Raw genomic sequence first — 23999 nt, forward strand, 5'->3', positions numbered from 1 at the left:
AAAATTCAAAAGAATCTGATTAGTCGATTAATTGATTGAATAATCGATAGATAAAAAAATTCGATAGTGACAGCACTAATTCGGGCCACAAGCGCTCCAGCAAGAAGGCCGGTCTTTTCCAGCCGAGTGTGGTTGTGAGATGGGTGTGGCGATACTGGCTCTTTAGAACGGGTGTGTTGTTGTTTTTAGGAGTTTTTTACTGATTTCGTCAAAAGAAATGGATGAAATTGAAACTGCAAGCTTAAAATAAGTTTTCCTGATGAAAAAATACATATAGTTTATGAGTCAAAAATGGGCCTTCCCGGCTGGAGTTTCCCTTTAATGGGCTCTCTTGGCTTTATTATCATCATGAGAACTGCATATTATGACACAACAATGGATTTCTCTCAATCTAGTTCAAACAGGGGACTGTAGTAGTTGGTACTGTCCCACCACATGACATTTGCTCGCTAGAATAAACGTCAGCTAATTCCTATCTAACAAAAATAAGCCTATGCTCTCCACTATTCCTCTGCTTGGATGCCAGAAATGTGTCTTAACACAAGGCTTTCAATGTGTGTTTTAAATTAATTGAAATAATATACCTAATATATATACTGTGTAGTTGAAAAAAGCACAAAACAACTTTGATCTTTGGCCAAAGTAAACAATACTTTTAATAAAAACAAAGGAATGCTGTCATTTGTTTTTGTATTGTTTTGTTTAATCAAACAATATTACAAGAGTCACATTAAATCTCAAGTCAACACTGCCTCCCTAATTTGTTTTCCAATATATTGGGAGGTTTACTGTACCATGCTACATTTTGCATCAGGTATTGACTGCCTCTCAAAGTATAAAGCAGTCTTTACATTCAAGTGCATTAATGCTAGACAATTAAAACTAACCACACACCACCCCTTTTGATATGTATTACAAAGATATACAGTATTAAATTCACTGCACAAAGAAGCCACAGCTCTCGTTTGCTGGGTCAAAGTTCGTAAGGCCTTTTTACCTTTCACCGGTCAAATCATTAGGTACAATCTAATGACATCCAATAGAAGAACACATTTTTTTCGAAGTGTTAAATAGTATTTGTAACTAAAACATGTTGTGTAGGGGTGGGAATCTTTGAATGTCTCACGATTCGATTCGATTACGATTTTTGGGTGTGTGATTCGATTCAGAATCGATTTTCGGTTTTTGATTCAAAATTATTTGAATGACAATGATTTTTGCTTCAATTTATAGATCGTAATGATCTACTCCAGTCTGACTCGCTAATAATAATTAGTGCTCTACTCGCGGCACTTTTATCACTCAAAAGAACGGCTCCACGCTGCAAAAAAAAACAACTTTTATTGCAATAACTTGATCGTGACTTTTTCCTTCTACTCTCTAATGTGCTACAACTTAAGGGAATCAGACTGCGTGGAACCACACTGCATGGTACAACATGAACAGCGCTCCCAATAAAGGCACACACAAACAAAGGGAAGACAATATAAAATAATTTAAATAAAATCGATTTTGGGACATTTAAAATTGATTCTGAATCGTACTAAATGAGAATCGCGATTCTTATGAGAATCGATTTTTTGGGGCACACCCCTAATGTTGTGACACGGTCAAAGAGGCATTCATGTTGTGCATTAGCGTAATTGTACTGTGCAGAGATACAGAGAGCTGTTCCCTATTTAGTAGCATGCTACGGGAAGAGAAAAACATTTTAGTTTTCAATGTGGATTAGAAGACATTTCATATTACAAAAGCACTCATGCATATCCACATTGTGCGCTACACATTCCACTGAGCATGCACTTGGAAAACGTGCATCAGTAGCTTCATCAACAGTAGTGAGCTTTAACAAAGAAATTGGTTTTCGATGCAAAATCACTTCACTGACCATTCCCAAACAAGGTGAAAATGTAAAAAGAATTTTAAAAAAATAATAATAATAAGATTGGCCTTCACAAAGATAGTCTCCTTGTTCTGGGGAACTCCTGGAAGCTGTGGCCCGGAGAGTGTGCGCTTGCAGGTGAATGGAGCCCAGTATTGTTCCTGCCGCTGTGGATCCTGTAGGAGACCGAGTTGTAGTAAACAGAGCTGACATGGCCGCCTTTGCGCTGACTGCGGGCCACGAGGGGGCTATCGCAAATGCCCAGACGGTAGCACACACACGAGCAGAGGGAGCTGAGGCCAGACTCTGACTTGCGTGCTTCTGGCGTCACCTCCGAATGTTTGCAGGGGCTTGGCCCTCGCTGGTGGCGCTCCGCCGAGGAGCTGATGAGGTTGGTGCGACTGGTCCCCTCCTCCACGGGCAAAAGCAGCAGACTCCGGCTGTGACCGTACGCCATGTTGTGTCCGCCCCGTTCCCGGCACTGGTTTCTGTTACGCTCCCCCAAAAGATGGAGGCTCAAGGTCCCATCTAAAAATCCTCTGTCCTTCTTCAGCGATGCCCGTTGCTGAGCGTCTCTTCTCTCATCTTCACTGTTCATGGTGAGGAAACGAAGCACCACCAAGTTCAGGAAGGCTCCGATAACTGTAAGTCCCACCAGAATGTACATGAAGCTGAAAACCACATAGAGGGTTTTCTCCTGCAGGTCCTCCTTCTTCTGCAAGGCCACAAAGTCTCCGAAGCCAATCGTAGTGAGCGTGATGAAGCAGTAGTAATAAGCATGGAAGAAGCTCCATCCTTCAAAGTGAGCAAAAGCTGCCGCCCCCACACACAGCGTGCCGATACAAGACAAGAATCCCACCAGAACCATGTTCTCCATGGACACCTCGGTGTGTTTACAGCCCAGGAACTGTTTGGTCTTGTGGAGGAGATAGCGCACAAATGTGTTCATCCTCTCTCCCAGGCTCTGGAACATGACCAAAGTCAGAGGGATGCCCAGTACCGCATAGAACATGCAGAACACCTTCCCTGCGTCTGTGCCTGGTGCCGCGTGGCCGTAACCTTCAAATGAGAGGCAGTTTCATGTGAGTTTTAATCGCAAATCCACCTTTTTAAGCACTTTCCATGCACAAAAGTACCAGGCCTATTCCAAAGGCAGCAATCACATGATCACTGCAGGTGGCTATGTAATAGCAATGAATTATTCAAATGTGAATTCCATCTTACCAATGGTGGTGATGACCGTAATAGCGAAGTAAAAAGAGCCGGCAAATTTCCACTGTCTGCCGGCTCGGTGAGGCTCCGCTTGCAGCAGCACCCGCTCGATTACGCGGTAGTCTTCCTCGGAGAAGCGGTACTTCCTCTTCATCTCGTTGCGCTTCTGCTCCAGGACGCGCCTGCGGGAGCTCTCCGTCTCGGACTCCAGTGCGTCGAACACGGCGGCGCCCACCAGCAAGTAGGAGAACATGCAGAGAATGAGCGACAGGGTCCGGACGTTTTGTTTCTTCATCCTCGGCGCTGGCGGAAGAAAGCGTGGTTACAGGTGGGAGCGTGCTGCCCCTTCGCATTGGCGGTGCAGCCTGTTGCGTGAGAAGATAGCCCTTTACGTCGACATTTACATCATCAAAGGAGGCGATTGATCAGAATCCACGCGGTGGTCTGTTAAAGATGTTCTCTTCGCATGCGCAAAACAAGACCCCGGTACTGTATGTATTCGTGCATGCGTGTGTGTGTGTGTAAGCAACAAGTCCCCCCTCCCATCCGGCGTCCAGCACCATGGACAGGTCAGATACTGGACCCGTTTCCTCTACTACGTAGTTGTCAGAAAGGGTGCAACCCACACGCACTGCCTTCCCCGCAAAAAAATTGGCACATTCAGCTCAGAACACGAACGGAAGTTGAGCGTGTACATGGGATCAATGCCAACAAAGAAAAGGAGTGTGGGGAAACCTTTGTTTTGTAATGACGTTATACAAATAGCCTGCAACGTCATTGTGTTCAGGAATACCACGAAATGTGTCTGTGGATGTCCATTAGAAAAATGAAAGAATACATCAATTCACTGCTTCTGTAGAGACCTGTTCTATATGTTGGTTTCCATGGTTACCTGTAGCGAAAGCAAGCACGGGCCGAGTGAGTTTGAGGCTGATATGCAACATGCGCTTTTACTTTTGGTCCTGATTCAAAATAAAACAGTCGATAATATATTGCACACTTACACTGTACTCTCCCATTATACAAAAGTATTGGAAGAGAGAGGACAGCTCCCATATTTTAACTTTACAAATATTTTGGTTTAACAGAAGAATATTTCATCTTTTATTCCCAAGTATTTCTTTTTTCACACAATTTAGACACCAGTGGGTTTTTTTTTAGATTAACAAAAAAGTATTGTAACAGATAATTTAAGAAAAATCTAAAAGGGATTAAGAATTCAGTTTGAAATCCTTGACCTTATGCTGTTGCCATGACCCAATGACATCACCAAACCTTGGCATTCTACCTTTGTGATGCATTTCCAGCCTTGTAGCCTCTCGCAAAAATATTTATAATAATAATAATAATCTGTGAACATGATAGTGTACATCAGGGGTGGCCAAGTTCGGTCCTCGAGAGCCACTATCCAGCCTGTTTTCCGTGTTTCTCTCCACTAACACACCTGATTCATGATCAGGATCGTTATCAGGCTTTATCATTGTCTTTGTCAATGATCATTAGATTCAGCTCCGCTGAAGAAGGGAGACATGGAAAACAGGCTGGATAGGGGCTCTCGAGGACCAAACTTGACCACCCCTGGTGTACATAGAATGTGTTTATTTGTGTTGTGGCTGGAAGGGAGCGTCTGTCACTCCCAGAAATTACTAAAAATATATATACCCTTAGTTGTAAGGTTATTTTGGTAGAACATAGCCACTGTTTGTGTCTATAATGTGTCTATATGTTGACTATGCTGTGACTGTTGAGGCAAGGCTTTACAGTCGTGATGGGAAATTGAAGCTTCGTGAATCGTTATTTTTACACTCCTCTAGATAGTGCTCTTGGTTTAAAGATGCAATGGAAATTTAAATTACATTGCAATAACCTTCATATTTAACCCAAAAGCACTATCTAGAGAAGTTTTAAAAAAACATCGCAAGTGGGTCATGAAGCTTCATTTTCCTATCACTGCTTTACAGTGAATAATATGTCTTAGCTTCTGTCATTTCTTCCATGTCAGGTTGATTATCACGCAAATAACTTTAGTTTTGCATGGCTTGATGAAATGTATCTATCAATGCAAAAGAACAGGCTACAAATGAAATCATTTAACATTTTCTGAATCATTTCTTTACAGGCTCCAGTCAGCACTTTTTTCGTCTTTTTTTCTGTTAGACCCCATTTTGATGCAACGGTGGATCAGCATGCCTTTTTTACGCTCAAACCGTTTTTCTGTACAACAATGCGATTTGAAATACTCCTTTTGTGGTTGTTTGTACTGTATTGTTATTTCTAAAGAAAAAGCCCACCAGGCCAGGGGTCATGCCATGAGCCTTGTGGGTATTCACCTCGCACCCTATTTCTATGGTCAAAAGGTTTCAGACTTACAACCATTTTGCTCCAGACAGCATTTCATTACAGAAAGCAAATCTTAGACAGTAAAATGTGTAAATTTGTGACTAATCTCCAATTAGCATAATCCAGTCTCTGAATTCAGTTTCATCTTGCTGTGTATTAACAAATGTTTCCCTACTCATTGAGTAAACAGCATAAGTGATGAAGAGGCAACACTAAATAGCTACTGTGAATGCAGAGCCCTCTGGTTTCCACAGCAACCAGATCTAAAAATAGAAACTCACACCAATGGCCATCAACAATGAATCTCCTGTATGAAGATACGTGATTCTATTTATAGTTCTGTATTGTACAAATGCATCTCACCAGTTCCTGTCGAGCCGTGGACAGTATGGGCCCAATCATTTGTTCAGACCACTAAATATGTGAGTTTTGAGCCTTGATGCATGTGTGTGCATACATAAAAAAACTATGCTGTACAGTGGACCTTGTCCAATGCTTTATTGTTACATGCTAATTTTAGCATATATTATCAACGTGATACCAGTGCAGTAAATCAGATTCCATCTTGGCACTAAAATTGTACTTTCTTTGCTCTTAGCATGAGACTCTTTCAATTTAGTTGTGCTCATATTTGATCTTTGCTTGTATAATTTTCCCACTGCAGCGGCCGTATTAAGGATTATTATGTTATGAAATGTATATCCAATTCTAGTTCTTTTTTTTTTCCATCTGTCCACCAACTAGCATTGTTATATAACAATTTACAAGAAGATTAATACTAGATTCAGTGTAAAGGCATTGACGGAGAGAGGATTGCATTATAGGTCTGGATATTATGACACTTCAGGGTTACAATTAATGTCATGTATTTTATGGAAACAAATAGCACTAAATATTATGTAAAATATATGTGCAGCATGGGGGTTAGCACATTTACCTTTAGTCTAGAGGTCCTGGATTCAAATCTTGATGCAGGCCCTCCAGTGTGCATTGCATGTTCTACCCAGGCTTGCTCCCAGATTACAGATTTATTAAAGACTCTAAATCGCTCATCGGTGTAATTGAGAGTGAGAATGACTTTTTGTTTATATGTACCCCGCAATTGGCTGGTGACCAGGTCTGGGTGTACCTCACCTCTCGCCCAAAGTGAACCGGATAAGCTTCAGATTGATATGGATTGATAGATGGATGCATAGATCCCCTATCAGTGATTGTCAAAGTGTGGTCACACTGCAGTGAGAGTATGCTTCCTCAAATGCAGGGGTCACCAACCATTTTGATACTTGAGAGCTACTTCTTGGTTAGCGCTTAACGCGAAGGGCTACAAGTTAGATACACACTTTTGAAATAACAAATTAGCACAAATTACCTTTAATGATGATAATTAAATACATCTTGAGATGCTTGTCAGATTTATACGCAGTGACTGCAGCCTTTACCCAGGAGCTTGTGGGGAATAGCTGTCTTTGGGTGTTTCCAGAGCTCGGCAAATTTGTCTCTCCGTCGTTGACGGATGCCCAACTTTTCGGCGAGCGCTTAGTTTTCACTCACGCCTCCCAGACTCTCTCCGGACAGAGATGGGAAAAGAACTGACATTCTCTACTTGAGTAAAAGTACAATTACTTGTGTAAAAAAACTACTTTGGCAAAAGTAAAAGTACTCACTCAAATAATTAGTCAAGTAAAAGTAAAAAAGTACAGGCTCTGAAATGTACTTGACGGGTAGAAGTGAAAAGTATTTTTACCGAATGTTTCCTCCTATACGTCAATTTGAAAGATATTAGCTAATGGAGCAAACATTGGTATACAGTGATACATCGGAGTTTGAACATAATTTGTTCCTGCAAAGTGTTCAAAGTCCGAATTGTTCAACCTCCAAAACATTTTTTCCTATAGGAAATAATGTAAATGCAATTAATCCGTTCCCAAGCTCCCAAAACAAAAAAAATCCTATTTAAATTTCTATTTATGTTTTTTTACATTTACATGTAAATTATTTAAACAATAAAAAATACCTTACCATTTTTGTTGTGGTGTAAAGGCATCAGTGGATGATAAATGCTATGTCAATGCTTGCTTTAGTTCAGTGCTGAGTTTGTGTAATTTACATTGGGCATATTGTTAGACTACTAAACGGTCCTTGCGTGCGTTTAACATCAGGCACGTTGTTGAACAGCTACAGGGGGTCCTCGTGCCAGTATTTACAGAAGTAGTCACGGTAGTTACAATGGCGTGATAATCCTAATTCCACTGTGGTTCGTAGCACTGTAAATTTTTCTTTGCTGTCACTGGCACTGTTGTCTTTCTTCAGTGCATCGTCTCAACTACCGCAACGTGAGCATTAGGCATTGCTCGTCTTCGCTCGTCTTCGCTCGTCTTCACTCGGCTACCCGTTTTCAAGGTGCGTTCGGCTTAGCTTGCTTTGCTTGGGTGTTTGAACTCCGAAAATAAATTTAAACTACGAGGCATTTTTTACTCCGATTTTTTGGTTTAAGTCAGATTTGTACGAGTTCCGAGGCGTTCAAACTCAGAGGTTCCACTGTACATAGGCCATAGACTTTCTGACTTGCTATCAAATTTAAATTATCCTCTGTTGTGGCGGCACACATTTCCCTCATATATACGGGTTGTTCTAATCTAGCCAATTGCACGTCGTGTGAAACTCTTCATACGATTGGCAGAGCCAAGAGACATTGATGGCTGCTTTTTCTTCTAGGTCAAGTATTTTAATCGTTTTTATACATTTAAAAACAATAGTAACGACCTTGTTTTGAAAATGCATCAAGTAAAAAGTACAGCTACTCATGTTAAAATGTAACAGATAAAAGTAAAAAGTAGTCTAACAAATACATACTGAGGAAAGTACAAAGTACTGAAAAAAAACTACTCAAGTAAATTAATGAAATATTTGTACTTTGTTACTTCCCATCTCTATTCCCGGACCATGATGTCACTCAAGTTCCTTCGGTTCATGGCAACCCTGCACTTTGAATTGGTCAACCTCAGACCTTAGCTGCCTACGCTAGGTGCCCCAATGATGTTATTGAGCTTAAGGTTTCCTTTTGCTTGGGCAGGTGCTGTAGAGGCCTTCCACTTCCATCCTGATCTGGTTTTCACTCCTGCTTTATCGCCGGTTGACGGACACTAGATTCCAATGTTGGACCTCTGGAGGCTTGTAGAAATGAGGAGATTCATGCCCATGATAAACAGGATGGGGGAGACTGGACACTCTTTAATGTTAATGTTATATTAGCATCATCATTACACTGATCATGTTGATTTTTCACAATAATTCAAAAACTGGGAAATAAAGTATCAAGATGCAACCCTTTTTTTTTTATATAAATATTTTCCCGTATTCAGATTTTCAGATGATCACTTCTACAACATTACCAGAAAATCCCAATGTTGTATCACTGGTGAACTATTTTTAGAACAGTGAGAGAATAAACAGTAGGGAATGAATAAACAGACTTCTCAGCCAACTAACTTGTTATGGTAAATGGACTGCATTTATATAGCACTTTTAACTACACCATATGGTTGAGCAATTCGGACTTTGAACACTACGCAGGAATGAATTATGTTCAAACTCCGAAGTACAACTGTATAAATGAATTCTGTCAGAGTCAAGTAATCTAAGAATACTGCATCCATACAAAAATGGCAGGTAAGTATGCAAATTTTCTCCTGGATAAAGGGTGGCTATAGGAGGGTGGCTACTGGCCAGAGCAACTCCCAATTTCTCGGCCAGAGAGTGACCATGGGTGACTGGGCACCATGTATTGACCATTTGCACCGACGTCATGTGATCACGTGACTGCCCTATGATGGACGGCGGAAGGAAATGATTGTTGAATGGAAGTGGACGTGACCCGGAGCGACTTAGCGACTGTTATTTTACAAATTCAAAGTTATTATTGCCCATAGAGCCATGGATTCTATTCTTTCAACCGAAGGTCACCTGTCAGTCAAAGTTGCACATTTAGTCGGGACTCATAGAGCGTTATATTTACTTAGTTGGAGATCGCTAGTTTGAAAACAGCCCCTTAGCTTCTGTTGCCTGCTGTTTTTACCAAGTTAATCAAATCACCGACTTTGCCGGAATTCACAGCACACGACCTATAACATTCTATAGTCGATGCCGTCTCTTCTCTTTACACCGGGGCTGAAACTTGTTGATCATGCTAACTGACTTATTTTTACACAATCTGTTCTATATTGAAACGTTGTGATGATGTCATGTTACTATGTTTACTAGCATGGAATAAATGACTATCGTAGTGGCGAGCTATGCAGTCATTTCATGAATATGACTCCGGATCCAGAGAGAAAAACTACAAGCACAAAGACGACATCCCCCATTATTAAACCGTCAATTGCACTTCATAGTTTTGAAGAAGGTACATTTTAAAACTAAGCTGTGTGTTCGTGCAGTTGGAGTAGACGCTAACTATCTGGCTCGTTAATGTGATCTGAAACACGCAATTCGACACCTCTGTTACAATCTTTGTTAGAGTGTACGTTTATTAGTTAAATGTATGAACATTTATCTACTAATTACAACATTTATCTACTAACCTCGCAAAAAATTATCGCTGCAAATCCGTGAACACTTTGTGGGCTGCCAGTCCTTTGTGTTGATTGCTGCTATCAATCAACGTCTTTTGTCTTCATTAGAAAGTATGCGATAAAAAGCAACATTTGGTTTACTCCTTTGTCTGTCTGTACAAACGACCACAAAGCAAGATATGACCATTTTATAAGATAATCGATTAGATAAAGGACTTAACGTTGTATGACATTCAATGGTTACAATTAGTGTTGTTACAACACCGACACTGGTATCGGCAATTAAAACAGTGGTATCGGTGAGTACTAACAAGTAACATGCCGATACCATTAATTCTGACGCTAATATAAGACTTTGGATGCAGCATCTTGTGTCTTTCTCATGCACTACATTCACTGATGTGTGGCATGTTCATTGCATGCCGAGCTAAGATATCCTATTGGCCCTTGAATGCTCTGAACCAATGGCAGGGCAGCTTTTATATGTTGAGGGGGGGGAAAAAACGTAGGTATTGGTATGTTATCGGCATCGGCCGATACGGCAAAGCTGGGTATCGGAATCTGTATCGCGGGCCAAAGAACGGTATCGGAACAACACTAGTTACAATACAGGCAAGTGGCTCTTTTGCCGTCCAGTGTCCCCGAGGGGGCGTTCCCATGAGGACTGTGACGTCATGTGCAAAAGGTCAATAGCTCCGCCAATGTCCACAAAATGTAAGGAGCACATGTACGTCGTTGAGTGTGCATTTTTTACTGTGCTAGTTTTAAAAAGTCATGACTTGACTTGTTATTTATCACAGGAAAATTTTATTTATATAGCTGGACTCGTCTGGTTATGCTGGATTCATGTATGTAAATCAATTAATCTACATTCATGTATGATATTGAGTTAAAAACATTTTCGTTAAAAATTATATTGAATTCACGGGGGTGGGGGTGGAAATGAACGTTAAAAATGCGAAGCGAACTGTATTTTAAGCTCGTGAGCGGGCATCGTGATGATTAAAACGCCCACTCGAGCACCTGAGGGAAGACGTCATCACCGCCGGGAGTGAAGAAGAGACTGAGAGGCGATGGTGGCCTGCCTGCGGAGAGAGGGTGTTCATGTTACGGGCTGTCCTCGGCTAACCTGAGTGAACTTGTCAGTGTAGCTGGATCCATGCACATCTCTATCGGGAAGCAAGCTCCGCTAGCTTTAGGTGGCTTTTGTCGTTTAGGGAATTATGGAGGACGACTGTGTGTGTGAGTACGACTCGACGTGGGACACAGAGAGTGATGGAGAGGAGCCGACCGGAGATGGTCAGCCTCGTCGGTCGAGGACTCTTGTGTCGGTAAGTGCTTGTCTAAACTCAAAGTTAAAGCTTGACGTGTCATTGGAAGGCCGCGGCGTTTTTCTGGTGACTTGGCTAGACGTCGTTGTTGCTGCTGCTGCATTTGGTGCAAGGCAATTTTTAGCTACCAGTTAGCTAGCTAGGCTAGGCTAGCTGGCTACTGACGCTAGCGTACTAGTTTACTCCCTTGTGTCGGTGAGGATACGCTACTTGATTCGTTTTGGGCTGCATGTGGCAACATTTGTTCTACATACTTGTAGATACGATAAAGAAGACAAGAACGATGGGTAATTGCCGTAGCACCTGGCTTGAAAATTAAGTGGATTATTTGATTGGTCGAGCATTTAATTTCGTTAATGTGACTCTAAACAAAAATAAATCAAAATGCTTCAATCAGAAATTAAATGCTTGGAAAAAATGTGCCGCGTACTATAAGCGTGTATGTTAGGTCTAGGAAGAAGTTCAAACTTATTTACAGCTCAGTGTTGTTTTGCCGGGACCAACAAGTCTCAAACTAACGTTATTTTGCCGTGAATGTGAAGTGGGTAGTGCGCTCCCCTCGAAGGAGCTAGGGTTCAAACACTGTCCTCTTTACATCTTAATTTTATTTATTTATTGCAGCCAGTCGGGAGTCTAAAAGAGCCAGTTTGTTTCACGTGTTTATTGAAGAATTGAATAGTTATCCTGAAGGTTAGGCTGGTAATGCCTATTTTCGATGACATCACGCTTAAATAACTAATTCATAGCCACTATACAACCTACTTTTATCATGGCAAAATAGCAGTTCACACCAGGCCAAGAATATATTGCTCCGGCGATTGACCAATCAGTCGTTCACGGCAAAACAATGCTAGCAGGAGAGTTGCTGGTCATGGCACAATAACCACTGCCTATTTAAAACATACCCCTTCACATTCCCCCGGGATTATTTTTCCCCCATGTTGGTTAAATGTTTGATGTGGGTTTAATTCACTGCCATGGTGGTTCACAGAGGCATCACCCACCCAGAAACATGAGGGCAGCAAAGGACATGCAGAACTACAGAAGAGGATATCCTGTAAGTGCTCGACAGTTACACTCCAAACATCTGACTCTGTGTGGGGCTCAAGTTATACGATTATTTTCCTCTGTCAGAATCTTGCAGACGACGAGTGTTCAGAGGACAAAATGAACAACTTGCAGTTCTACCTTAATAAATTCCCCTCTTCACCTGATGGTATGGTACTGAAATCAAACAACAATATACTGGTGAAAGGTGAAATGAGCTTAACATGCTTTTTTTGTGTGTCTTACATGATACAGAGGTCTACATTGACTCTTTCCTCAAAGAATGGAAAAATGACTACAAAAGGCTGGAGAGAGTCCACTCGTACATTCAGTGGTATGTGCTTCTTCTTTTTTTCCATTGCTAATTGGTGTGCTCTGGGCAGATGTGTTTATACAAACACAAAGTAGTAAAAGCATTGCAACATTTGCCGATGTTCATACTAGGGCTGGTGAGTTTGGCTGGTCGAGACTTATACTCAGGTGCGATTTATTGATATTAAAATTAGAGCTCATACTGGCACCCAAAATTTCCCTAATCGTTTTGACGGCAGGGAACAAGTTCCTGTTGGATTTCGAACTTGCACTTTTAAATATGAAAAAGTTTTTCTTATTAGTAGGGATGCACCGAAATAATTTTTTGGGGCCGAAAACCGAAACACACCCCCAAAAAATCATGCAATTATTATTTTTTTATTATAATTAATTGAAATTATAAAATATTTAGGCCTATTTAGCTCGGGCATTTTAACAAAGCACAATATAAATTGAAATGCGTCCAAACCACAGACATCAGAGACATGGTGGAGAATAGTACATTTAACACCAAACGCGGGGTGAGCAACTGATCATTTTCTGGCGGTGCAATTGCTCTTTATAGTCAATGTACAGTATTTCGCACCGGCAGGCACAGATGCGTGCGGTGCTGATGACACATTTATAGGCTTTTTGGAGCAGGACGCAGTGCGGCTCACTTAACATCGGCAAATTCACATATTCAACAACGTTTAAAAATAAATACATTTCACTATCACCCGCAGATAGTGGTAAGTGTTTACTTGTCTAAAACTGTTGATAGCAATAGTGCTAAGTATTTAGCACGGCCACCAGAATGCAAGTGAAAAAGTGGAAGCGCTCAAGGGGCTCTCATTAAAGAAAAAACGTAAGGCGTTGCAGGAGAAAGAGTAGCTCACCTGTAGTGCAGTACTCGGCAGCGCTCTCTTTTTTTGTCATAGTTTACCAAGTGACCCTCTCCTTCTCCGGTGTGCACAATGAAGCTGCCGGGTCTCACAAACGCCAGCGAGGAGCAAGGCGGACACTCACTCCCGTGTTTGGTGTTTAATTTAAACACACTTGCTTCCGGCAGTTTTTTGTTTAGTTTTTTTGCTTCCGTCACCACAGCATCCTCTTCCGGGCATATTCTTTCGGCGTGAATTTTATTTTGGCCGAATGGCAAAAATTAGCATTTTTGCCCAAAATTCCGGTGGCCGAATATTCAGTGCATCACTACGTATTAATTAAATATGGCTTACCTTTAACTAGAATACCGTATAGCATTTATGGCCAAGGGTAGAATCCTGGTGGATTAATACGCATTTTGGTGCTTCTATTTGTTCTACCTTATTTTGCGGTTGGCAAATACTTTTCGTACATTACCGCCACCTTCTTTAACAGATGACTTGGAATTATAACTTGCTGGAAATCGCTATGTTCGTGACGGAGATGTTTTGATTGTCACGGAAACTTGGTTTGAGATGAGCTCGAATGCAGCTTGCTGGCCCCCGTTGTTAAAAACTTAGGCATATACACAAAGTGTTTTAATTCCTGCAGCGTTTACCTGATTGGTGTGCAAATACCCTCAAACTAAAGCTAAAAGTCAGCAGCGAAAGCACATATTGTTTCATATCAAATCCATAGTGGGTAGTGTTTTAGAGTTTAAAAGAGTATTAGAGTATTTATTTATAAATAAATAAATAAAAAAGAATAAAGAAAGGAGTATTGTGTTCTTCATGTCCCACGAATGAAGAGATGAAGTTACATAATGCACGAGCTGAGCTTATTCATGTATGATTATCATCAGGTAGATGGTAACACACAAATGTTAATCATTCCTTTATCCCTGTTGGATATGAATTATGACACATGATTATTAGTCCATCTGCTTCATATATTTTATTTATTAACAAGCTTTGATTTAGGAGTGTACCACAGGTGTCAAAGTCCGGTCCGCAAGGGTGGGAGTCCTGCATGTTTTAAAGGTTTCTCTCGAACAACACAGCTGATTCAAATGATCAGCTCAACAGCAAGCTCTGCAGGAGCCTGATAGTGATCCTGATCATTGAATGAGGTGTGTTGGAAGAGGGAAACCTCCAAAACATGCAGGACTCTGACCCTTGAGGACCGGACTTTGACACCTCTGGATTAGACCAACCTGTGAAGCCAAGACACCTGTTTTACTTAAGAAAACCACATGGTAAACAACCAAACAAAAATTTTCTAAAAACTATACATACTGAAATAATGCTCTTGTCTCAGGTTAGTCACAAATGTACTCTGTGTGAAATCTGGGCTTGTATAATGCATATGTATTTATATATTTATTCTGTTGGAGGAATGGCAACAGGTTGATACGCAGATTAAATGGAAAATGGTACTTCATTTATATAGTACTTTTCCACCTTACAAGGCCCTCAAAGCGCCTTACATTTTTGACTACCCGTTCAACTATTGATGATGCAGCATCAGGAGCAACTGCGGGTTCAGTGTCTCTCTCAAGGATACTTCAATATGGTCAGTGGCCTGGGATCGAACCCACAACCTCGGGGTTGCGAGATGACCTTTCTATTACTGATGCACGCTGTCCCAATTGAACCTTTTTTGTCATCCAATTAAAAACCATTTATGTGTGATGCCTGCCACTATATGCCCCTGGCATAGATAGAAACAAAAAATAATTTACATAATACAATAGTAATTCATAATAATGCTGTGAGTGTATGCCTTCACTTTTATCCTAATTTTACAAAATATATTTTTTTGTAAGAGTCAACATACACTGAACCAAAAGCCATGAGCGCTAAAGATGTAGATATAAAGCTATAAACCAAATTGTAGTAAAAAGTAAAGAATGCAATTTTGTTGTAGATTCCATTTAGTAAGAAACATGAAGTGGACGCACGCAAAAAGGGTGTGGCGGTGTACTCCTCAATGTTGAGCATGTGTTATAGTCTTTCTGCTTTCATCAGGCTATTCCCTCTCCGTGAACCAGGGGTCAACTACATGGCTTCTGAACTCACCAAGAAGGAGATTGAGGTGCGTGTCTCATAGTTAGTTAAGAGTCCCGCATCACTTAAACTTGGACTCATTTGTGTTTGTTGCTCCCCAGGCCTTTAAGAGAAATGAGGATGCCAAAAGGAGACTAGTGGAGTCTTATGAACTCATGTTGGGTTTTTACGGCATTCGCCTTGCTAACAAAGAGATTGGCGAGGTGGCGCGTGCAGAGAATTGGAAAGAGCGCTTCGGGAACCTTGAGCGGTAAACCGTCTAATATTGTCATGTCAGTAAGTGGCCTCACATGAAATCTCAGGGTGCTCATTTCAGTTTCAACTGTCTCATCTCCAACAGGAACATGCACAACAACCTGCGCATTACACGCATCTTGAAGAGCCTGGGAGAGCTGGGCTTTGAACACTATCAGGGCCCCCTCGTGCACTTCTTCCTCGAAGAGACTTTGGTCAAGAAGAACCTGAGCAGTGTGAAACGCAGCGTGCTAGACTATTTTCTGTTTGCAGTTCTGGATAAACAAAAGCGCCAAGAGCTTGTGCGCTTCGCCTACCTTCACTTTGAGCCAAAGGATAAATTTGTGTGGTGTCCCAGAAAGATTCAGAAACAGTTCAGGAAGGCGGAGAAACGATCGGAAGCTATTGGAAATGGAGACGGTAAGGACGACGTCTGCTCAAGGGCTAAAAGCAAAGATGGCGAAAAAGGAGTTCACCTCAAGGAGGAGGAGCTGGATAATGCTGGCAAGGCGCAGAAACAAAATGAAACAAATAGAGACCAAATCAAACAAGTAGAGACGTCCCCTAACCCAAAAGCAGATGAAATGACAGTTGGAAATGGCAATTCTGAGTCCAATAACAACAGTTTAGGGAACAGCACTGACTCAATTGATGAAATGGATCATTCGCCCACTCCTGACAGTGCGAGTGTCAAAACTGAGCCCAGTGCAGACATCAAGTTCAAACCTACAAACTGCTCGCCGGACGCCATTCAGGAACCGGACAGTGTCATGCAAACGGATGAAGATATGAGCACAGAGAAGCCACCCAAGAAGAAGAGGGAAGACAACTCGCTCATGCAGAGCAATGGCTCCACTGCAGACGTGAGTGCCGGCCAGGCTGGCAGCGACACAGCCCCTGGCCAAATGAGCTCGCCTGCTCAAACGCCCCTTAAGACTGCAAAACACTCACCTTGCCTGTCATCGGGGAGGGAGGAAAAGATCCCCAGGACTGATTTTGCTCAAGTGCCAGACAAAGAGGACAAAGGGTTGCACGCAAACGGGAGTAACCATGAAGCTCGGGATGAGCTGACAACCGAGAAGGTGGAGGATGTCGACATGGAGAACCCTTCTAGTTTAGATCCAAGCCTGGGTAATACATGAATAGTTCGTATTGCTTAAGGCCCAACTCTCCAGTAAATAGGAGTCAAATTGGTCATTTGTGAGGAGCTGCTGGCACTGTTCAATGTTGAGCGACAACGCTATGACCACAGTCACTGTACATTTGGAATCTGGGAGACTTCCAGTGTCGTTTACAGACCACCATTCCATTTAGACTGTCACTCTCAAGTCCTGCTAAAGTTGAATTGTTGGCCTTGAATTTTGAGGCTGTGTTCACACTTCCCATTGCAACGGTGCTGTGTAAAGTGTTTAAGGAGCCTTTCGTGACACGTCTTAGCTGGCAAAAATGGCTGAGTGTAAAATAATATATTCAACCTATCAAACAGATTTTTTCATGTTTTGTGACTTTGCATTCACAAACGGTCCAATCGGTTCACAAACGTGTTTTTTTTTTCTTATTTTTTTTTCTTTTAATACTTTGGTCCGCAGATAGGGAAATGCTTGTGTGATCACTAGTGAAGTGGCACAAATCTCTGCAGCATGTGTCCCCTGGACCAACATATGGGACTACAAGTGTGAACACAGCCAGAGAGTCGAGTTGGGCCAAGTACAGAAAAGCCTCACTTGAGTTTGAAATGCACTGCATGAATGACATTTTCATGACACATTTGGCAGATGGACACTGAAATGTTAACCAGTTAAATGTGCAGTTTCTGTGGTAATTTTTTTTATTTTATTATTATAATAAATTGTTTTCCTTATTGGACTGATGCGGTACCCCTGCAAAATAAAAATAAAAATCTGCCTTTGCAAATATGATAATGCTGTCAGAGACAATTAGTGTTTAACTGCACTGTATTCGTAATGTTGTGTTGACCTTATTTTGGCACTAGAGCGGCAAAATACATTGAACTTGGGTTCACAATTGCCCGCTCACGAACAAGTGTGTTAGGGACATGTGCGTTGCTTCCGTTAACAATATTCTGTTTCAGTTTGGGAACGGTCACATCGTTAATGTACTGTATTAGAAACAACTCTTGCTTGATGCAGCATAGTTCTACACCAGTGCAAATTACGACCACAGTGATGTGCATATTGTTCAAGGAATTGTCAGTGTCAAGGACGAGCATCATATCTTTGTAAAGGTAGAATTGTTTATGTAGTTCTTGTCTTGGATCTGATTGGATTTTGCATGTGGACCTAATGTGGCTCACAAGTTAAACAACCTACTTTGTAACCGTGAAATTTGAACATCAATTGAAAGACAAGGAATTTATGTAGAAAGTAAAATGTATTGTAGTGACTGCTTTAAAATGACTTTCCTAGGTTCATTTAATTTCTTTACAGAATTTATAAAGTACTCATGTTAATTTAAGTGAGCAAAATGCTCTACACTTTTTTTTTTTTTTTGTCATTCTGAGATGTTTTTTGCACTGAAGAATTAAAGTTTTGTTTTCTTTTGCTGCAGGCCGTTTTTGTGTTGATGCTGAATTCACACATCCTTTGACTGATTGTCACCAATGTTATCCTTTAGTAATATTGTCTGCTTTCACGATTGTGGGAATTTGACTTTTGGACAACCGAAAGCCTTGCCAAAAATGTGATTGACTGCTTGATTGTATCAAAAATATGTTTGTCTTTGCGCCAGAGTTGGTTAAGTTTAGCTCAAATCTGTATTTTGATTCTTAGTATTTTGGAATCTGTTTGCCAGAGTGCTTGTTTTTTCCCTCCCCCCTCAGCACTTGCACTTAATTGTGAATATGATTGATTTAAAATGTAAACAAAATACAATTTGTGTTCTTTCTATGTGACTTTTCCTCCAACTTAAAAGAGCTGAATAAAGATATTTTCTGACACAGAACTGGTATTTGTATTTGGCTTAAGTATTGTTGGCACTATATTTAAGGTCTACAGATTTAATTCACTATTAATGGATTTAGTAGCATCCGAGTATTTTATTTACATGATGCACATGGCAAACTTTTCCTCTTTGGCACATGACTCGCTCAAATTTAACAAACCACCTTCGGGGCATTAATTTTTTCGTTTCTGTCACCACAATAGATGGGATATTAAACAATCAAAATGTAATTGAAGTGTCCAATGGGTGGGAAAGTATACTGTACGGGCCCTTGGACATTTTTTGATTGATTGATTGATTTGTATCAAGGACAGTACATATTAATAAACATTTGCCAGATTTAGCCAAAAGGCTATTTTTCATCTGCAGTCCAGTTTTCAATTTCTGCATAAATTCATAACTCAATGGCGATCATAAAACATGTTTTTTGACATTTTTGTTTTTGCAAAGTCAGTTTTTATTTATTATTATTGAGAAGAGAGTACGTGTATATAGTTGAATGGCTATAATGCAAACGGACACTTAAAAAAAAAAAAGAAAAAAAGTGGACGCCGTTAGCATATTATTTTTTATTTTTTTTTGGCCCCCCTCTGGAGCTAGGCCTGGAGGTGGGGCTCGAAGGCGAGCGTCTGGTGGCCGGGCCTATACCCATGGGGACCGGCCGGGCACAGCCCGAAAAGGCAACGTGGGTCCCCCTTCCCATGGGCTCACCACCGGTGGAAGGGGCCAAAGGGGTCGGGTGCGCAGTGAGTTGGGTGGCAGCCAAAGGCGGGGGCCTTGGCGGTCTGACCCCCGGCTACTGAAGCTAGCTCTGGGGACATGGAATGTCACCTCTCTGACAGGGAAGGAGCTCGAACTGGTGTGCGAGGCTGAGAAGTTCCGACTAGATATAGTCGGACTCACCTCCACACACGGCTTGGGTTCTGGTACCAATCCTCTCGAGAGGGGCTGGACCCTCCTCCACTCTGGAGTTGCCCACGGTGAGAGGCGCAGAGCAGGTGTGGGCATACTCATTGCCCCCCAGCTAGCCGCCTGTACGTTGGGGTTTACCCCGGTGAATGAGAGGGTAGCCTCCCTCCGCCTTCGGGTGGGGGGACGGGTCATGACTGTTGTTTGTGCTTATGCACCGAACAGCAGCTCAGAGTACCCACCCTTTCTGGAGTCCTTGGAGGGTGTGCTGGAGAGCGCACCACCTGGAGACTCCCTCGTTCTACTGGGGGACTTCAACGCTCACGTGGGTAATGACAGTGAGACCTGGAGGGGCGTGATTGGGAGGAATGGCCCCCCCGATCGAAACCCGAGTGGTGTTTTGTTATTGGACTTCTGTGCTCGCCACGGACTGTCCATAACGAACACCATGTTCAAGCACAAGAGTGTCCATATGTGCACCTGGCACCAGGACACCCTAGGCCGTAGTTCGATGATCGACTTTGTAGTCGTGTCATCGGACTTGCGGCCGTATGTGTTGGACACTCGGGTTAAGAGAGGGGCGGAGCTGTCAACTGATCACCACCTGGTGGTGTGTTGGCTCCGATGGCGGGGTAAGATGCCGGTCCGACCAGGCAGGCCCAAACGTACTGTGAGGGTCTGCTGGGAACGTCTGGCAGAATCCCCTGTCAGAAAGAGTTTCAACGCCCATCTCCGGCAGAGCTTCTCCATTGTCCCGGGGGAGGTGGGGACATTGAGTCCGAGTGGACCATGTTCCGCGCTTCAATTGTTGAGGCGGCCGATCGGAGCTGTGGCCGTAAGGTGGTTGGTGCCTGTCGTGGCGGCAATCCTCGAACCCGCTGGTGGACACCAGCGGTAAGGGATGCCGTCAAGCTGAAGAAGGAGTCCTATCGGGCCTTTTTGGCCTGTGGGACTCCGGAGGCTGCTGACGGGTACCGGCTGGCCAAGCGGAATGCGGCTTTGGCGGTCGCTGAGGCAAAAACTCGGGCATGGGAGGAGTTCGGTGAGGCCATGGAAAACGACTTCCGGACGGCTTCGAGGAAATTCTGGTCCACCATCCGGCGTCTCAGGAGAGGAAAGCAGTGCACCGTTAACACTGTGTATAGTGGAGACGGAGTGCTGTTGACCTCGACTCGGGACGTCGTGAACCGGTGGGGAGAGTACTTCGAAGACCTCCTCAATTCCACCAACACGCCTTCCTTTGAGGAAGCAGGGTCTGGGGACTCTGAGGTGGGCTCCCCTATCTCTGGGGTCGAAGTCGCCGAGGTGGTTGGAAAACTTCTCGGTGGCAGGGCCTCGGGGGTGGATGAGATCCGCCCGGAGTTCCTGAAGGCTCTGGATGTTGTGGGGCTGTCGTGGTTGACACGTCTCTGCAGCATCGCGTGGACATCGGGGACGGTGCCTCTGGATTGGCAGACCGGGGTGGTGGTTCCCCTTTTTAAGAAGGGGGACCGGAGGGTGTGTTCCAACTTTAGAGGGATCACACTCCTCAGCCTCCCAGGTAAGGTCTATTCAGGGGTGCTGGAGAGGAGGGTCCGTCGGGAGGTCGAATCTCGGATCCAGGAGGAGCAGTGTGGTTTTCGTCCCGGCCGTGGAACAGTGGACCAGCTCTACACCCTCGGCAGGATCCTCAAGGGTGCGTGGGAATTCGCCCAACCAGTCCACATGTGCTTTGTGGACTTGGAGAAGGCGTTTGACCGTGTACCTCGGGGAGTTCTGTGGGGGGTGCTTCGGGAGTATGGGTTACCGAGCCCCCTGATACGGGCCATTCGGTCCCTGTACGACCGATGTCAGAGTCTGGTCCGCATTGCCGACAGTAAGTCGAATTTGTTTCCGGTGAGGGTTGGACTCCGCCAAGGTTGCCCTTTGTCACCGATTCTGTTCATAACTTTTATGGACAGAATTTCTAGGCGCAGCCGAGGCGTTGAGGGGGTCCGGTTTGGTGGCCTCAGCATTGCATCTCTGCTTTTTGCAGATGATGTGGTGCTGTTGGCTTCTTCAAGCCGTGACCTCCAGCTCTCACTGGAGCGGTTCGCAGCCGAGTGTGAAGCGGTTGGGATGAGGATCAGCACCTCCAAATCCGAGACCATGGTCCTCAGTCGGAAAAGGGTGGAGTGCCCTCTCCGGGTCGGGGAGGAGGTCCTGCCCCAAGTGGAGGAGTTCAAGTATCTTGGGGTCTTGTTCACGAGTGAGGGTAGGTTAGAGCGGGAGGTCGACAGGCGGATCGGTGCAGCGTCTGCAGTGATGCGGACGCTGTATCGGTCCGTTGTGGTGAAGAAGGAGCTGAGCCGAAAGGCAAAGCTCTCGATTTACCGGTCGATCTACGTTCCTACCCTCACCTATGGTCACGAGCTGTGGGTCGTGACCGAAAGAATAAGATCCCGGATACAAGCGGCCGAAATGAGTTTCCTCCGCAGGGTAGCCGGGCTCTCCCTTAGAGATAGGGTGAGAAGCTCGGTCATCCGAGAGGGACTCAGCGTCGAGTCGCTGCTCCTCCACGTTGAGAGGAACCAGTTGAGGTGGCTCGGGCATCTGGTTCGGATGCCTCCTGGACGCCTCCCTGGGGAGGTGTTCCGGGCATGTCCTACCGGCAGGAGGCCCCGGGGACGACCCAGGACACGCTGGAGAGACTATGTCTCTCGGCTGTCCTGGGAACACCTTGGGGTCCCGTCGGATGAGCTGGCTGAAGTGGCTGGGGAGAGGGAAGTCTGGGCTTCCTTGCTAAAGCTGCTGTCCCCGCGACCCGACCCCGGATAAGCGGAAGAAGACGGACGGACGGACGGACAGTTTTTATTTCATGATGTCCTTTTCCACAATGGCCAATTACATAATGGCCAATTACAGCCGAATGACTTGACCTTGTCAATCAAATCACATGAGGCGTAGCCAGTTACGTGGTTGGCTGAGTCCGTTATACAGACATGAGAAGCGGAACTTGCAGTATCGATTCACGCGGGGAGACTTTAGGGGTTGATGAGTAACCGCGGCAATCACGGGTTTGTGAAAGAATGTCTGCGGGAGATAAGTCACTTTTAGAAGTACTCCGAGAAGTAACAAATCGTTTGGAATCGGGTCATAACGTCTTAAGGCCTTCACCGGAGAAAGGGTTGCAGCATGAGGCTGTGTCACAGTTTGGAAGTTCAATTAACAGTGCAGCCTACATGCTAAATGCTAACCTACGTACTGTGGGCTACCTCTGCAGCCCTTTGGCTGAAATTGGACAAGCAATGATATATATAAGGCCACTGCAGAAAAGTATTGATTTAGAAAATGTAAGTGATGACACGTCTCATGGAATCTACCAGTCGCGATCCTTTTTTTTTAAGAGAAAGCTCAGTATTGTTCATTCGGTAATCTTACCGATTCGAGAGTTAAATGTGTGTGAGCACAAGCCACAATTTGGGGTGGGGGGATGTCCAGTTGTGTCACTGTTGTGCCATATTTTCTCCACTTAAAAAAAAAAAAGTTTTCCATGGTATTAACATGGTATTTAAGAAAAAAAAAAATTGTCTTCATGTTTTTTATGGGGGGTTACGCCATCTTGTCAACACTGATAAAGAACAATAGTGTTGTGCTCCTAAATGTATTTATCCTTAGGGAATGTAAACTTATGAGCACAACTCTACCTGTATAAAAGTCAAAAATGCTATGAATCGACACCAGAATTCACATGCACACCTCTACTCTTGTCCACTTCAACCTCTGAAGATATCTCAAGTATTGCCACACTAGTTTACATTTATGGGCATTAAGCCTTCTTCTTTTTTTTTTTTCTTCTTTTTTTACTACAATACCTTTAAAAACACATTTTGACACTTGCTGTCGACTGACAATGACATCACAGGTGCTCAGATCTCAGTTAACGACCAATCACGGCTCACCTGTTTTCTGGGTTTGCTCATCTGACGTTAGCAGCCATGATTGGTCATCACACGTAATGTCATTTGGTGTCAGTCAACACCAAGTGGCAAAATATGTATTTAAAGGTATGGATTGTACATAAAAAACGATGAGGTTATGAAATTGTAGACAAAATATAATTTTCTGTTCAAAGTGACTTGAAAATAACGTTGAAGGAGAAATAACACGGAAACAAAAAAAGTACGGCGTTGAAGCTGTCGATCACTGCCTATCTGTCTTGTAGTTGGTCAAAGCGCAACCCTTTGGCTCCGCCCACTCGACAAATGGTCCC

The 23999-nt window shown here is 43.3% G+C and overlaps 2 protein-coding genes across 2 annotated transcripts; one reads left to right on the forward strand and one right to left on the reverse strand.

Moving 5' to 3' along the window:
- Positions 1–681: 681 nt before the first annotated feature.
- kcnk15 (potassium channel, subfamily K, member 15) lies at positions 682–3797 on the reverse strand. The gene is made up of 2 exons (XM_077549694.1): positions 3107–3797; positions 682–2941 (listed from the first exon to the last, which is right to left on the reverse strand). Exons 1-2 carry the CDS (start codon positions 3387–3389, stop codon positions 1953–1955), a joined length of 1272 nt encoding a protein of 423 aa, XP_077405820.1. The 5' UTR covers positions 3390–3797; the 3' UTR covers positions 682–1952.
- Positions 3798–10341: 6544 nt separating this feature from the next.
- ogfr (opioid growth factor receptor) lies at positions 10342–18859 on the forward strand. The gene is made up of 7 exons (XM_077548371.1): positions 10342–11336; positions 12328–12393; positions 12471–12552; positions 12639–12717; positions 15626–15692; positions 15766–15914; positions 16005–18859. Exons 1-7 carry the CDS (start codon positions 11229–11231, stop codon positions 17038–17040), a joined length of 1587 nt encoding a protein of 528 aa, XP_077404497.1. The 5' UTR covers positions 10342–11228; the 3' UTR covers positions 17041–18859.
- Positions 18860–23999: the final 5140 nt, after the last annotated feature.

This window comes from Vanacampus margaritifer, chromosome 1 (assembly GCF_051991255.1).
Source record: "Vanacampus margaritifer isolate UIUO_Vmar chromosome 1, RoL_Vmar_1.0, whole genome shotgun sequence".
NCBI lineage: Eukaryota > Metazoa > Chordata > Actinopteri > Syngnathiformes > Syngnathidae > Vanacampus > Vanacampus margaritifer.

Bases quoted from the DNA above. Each gene is read 5' to 3' on its own strand.
- kcnk15 (XM_077549694.1), bottom strand. From the start codon at position 3,389: ATGAAGAAACAAAACGTCCGGACCCTGTCGCTCATTCTCTGCATGTTC. The intron at 2,942-3,106 runs GTAAGATGGAAT...TCTCATTTGAAG, and splicing joins TACGGTCATCACCACCATTG to GTTACGGCCACGCGGCACCA.
- ogfr (XM_077548371.1), top strand. From the start codon at position 11,229: ATGGAGGACGACTGTGTGTGTGAGTACGACTCGACGTGGGACACAGAG. The intron at 11,337-12,327 runs GTAAGTGCTTGT...GGTGGTTCACAG, and splicing joins GGTCGAGGACTCTTGTGTCG to AGGCATCACCCACCCAGAAA. The intron at 12,394-12,470 runs GTAAGTGCTCGA...TTCCTCTGTCAG, and splicing joins ACTACAGAAGAGGATATCCT to AATCTTGCAGACGACGAGTG.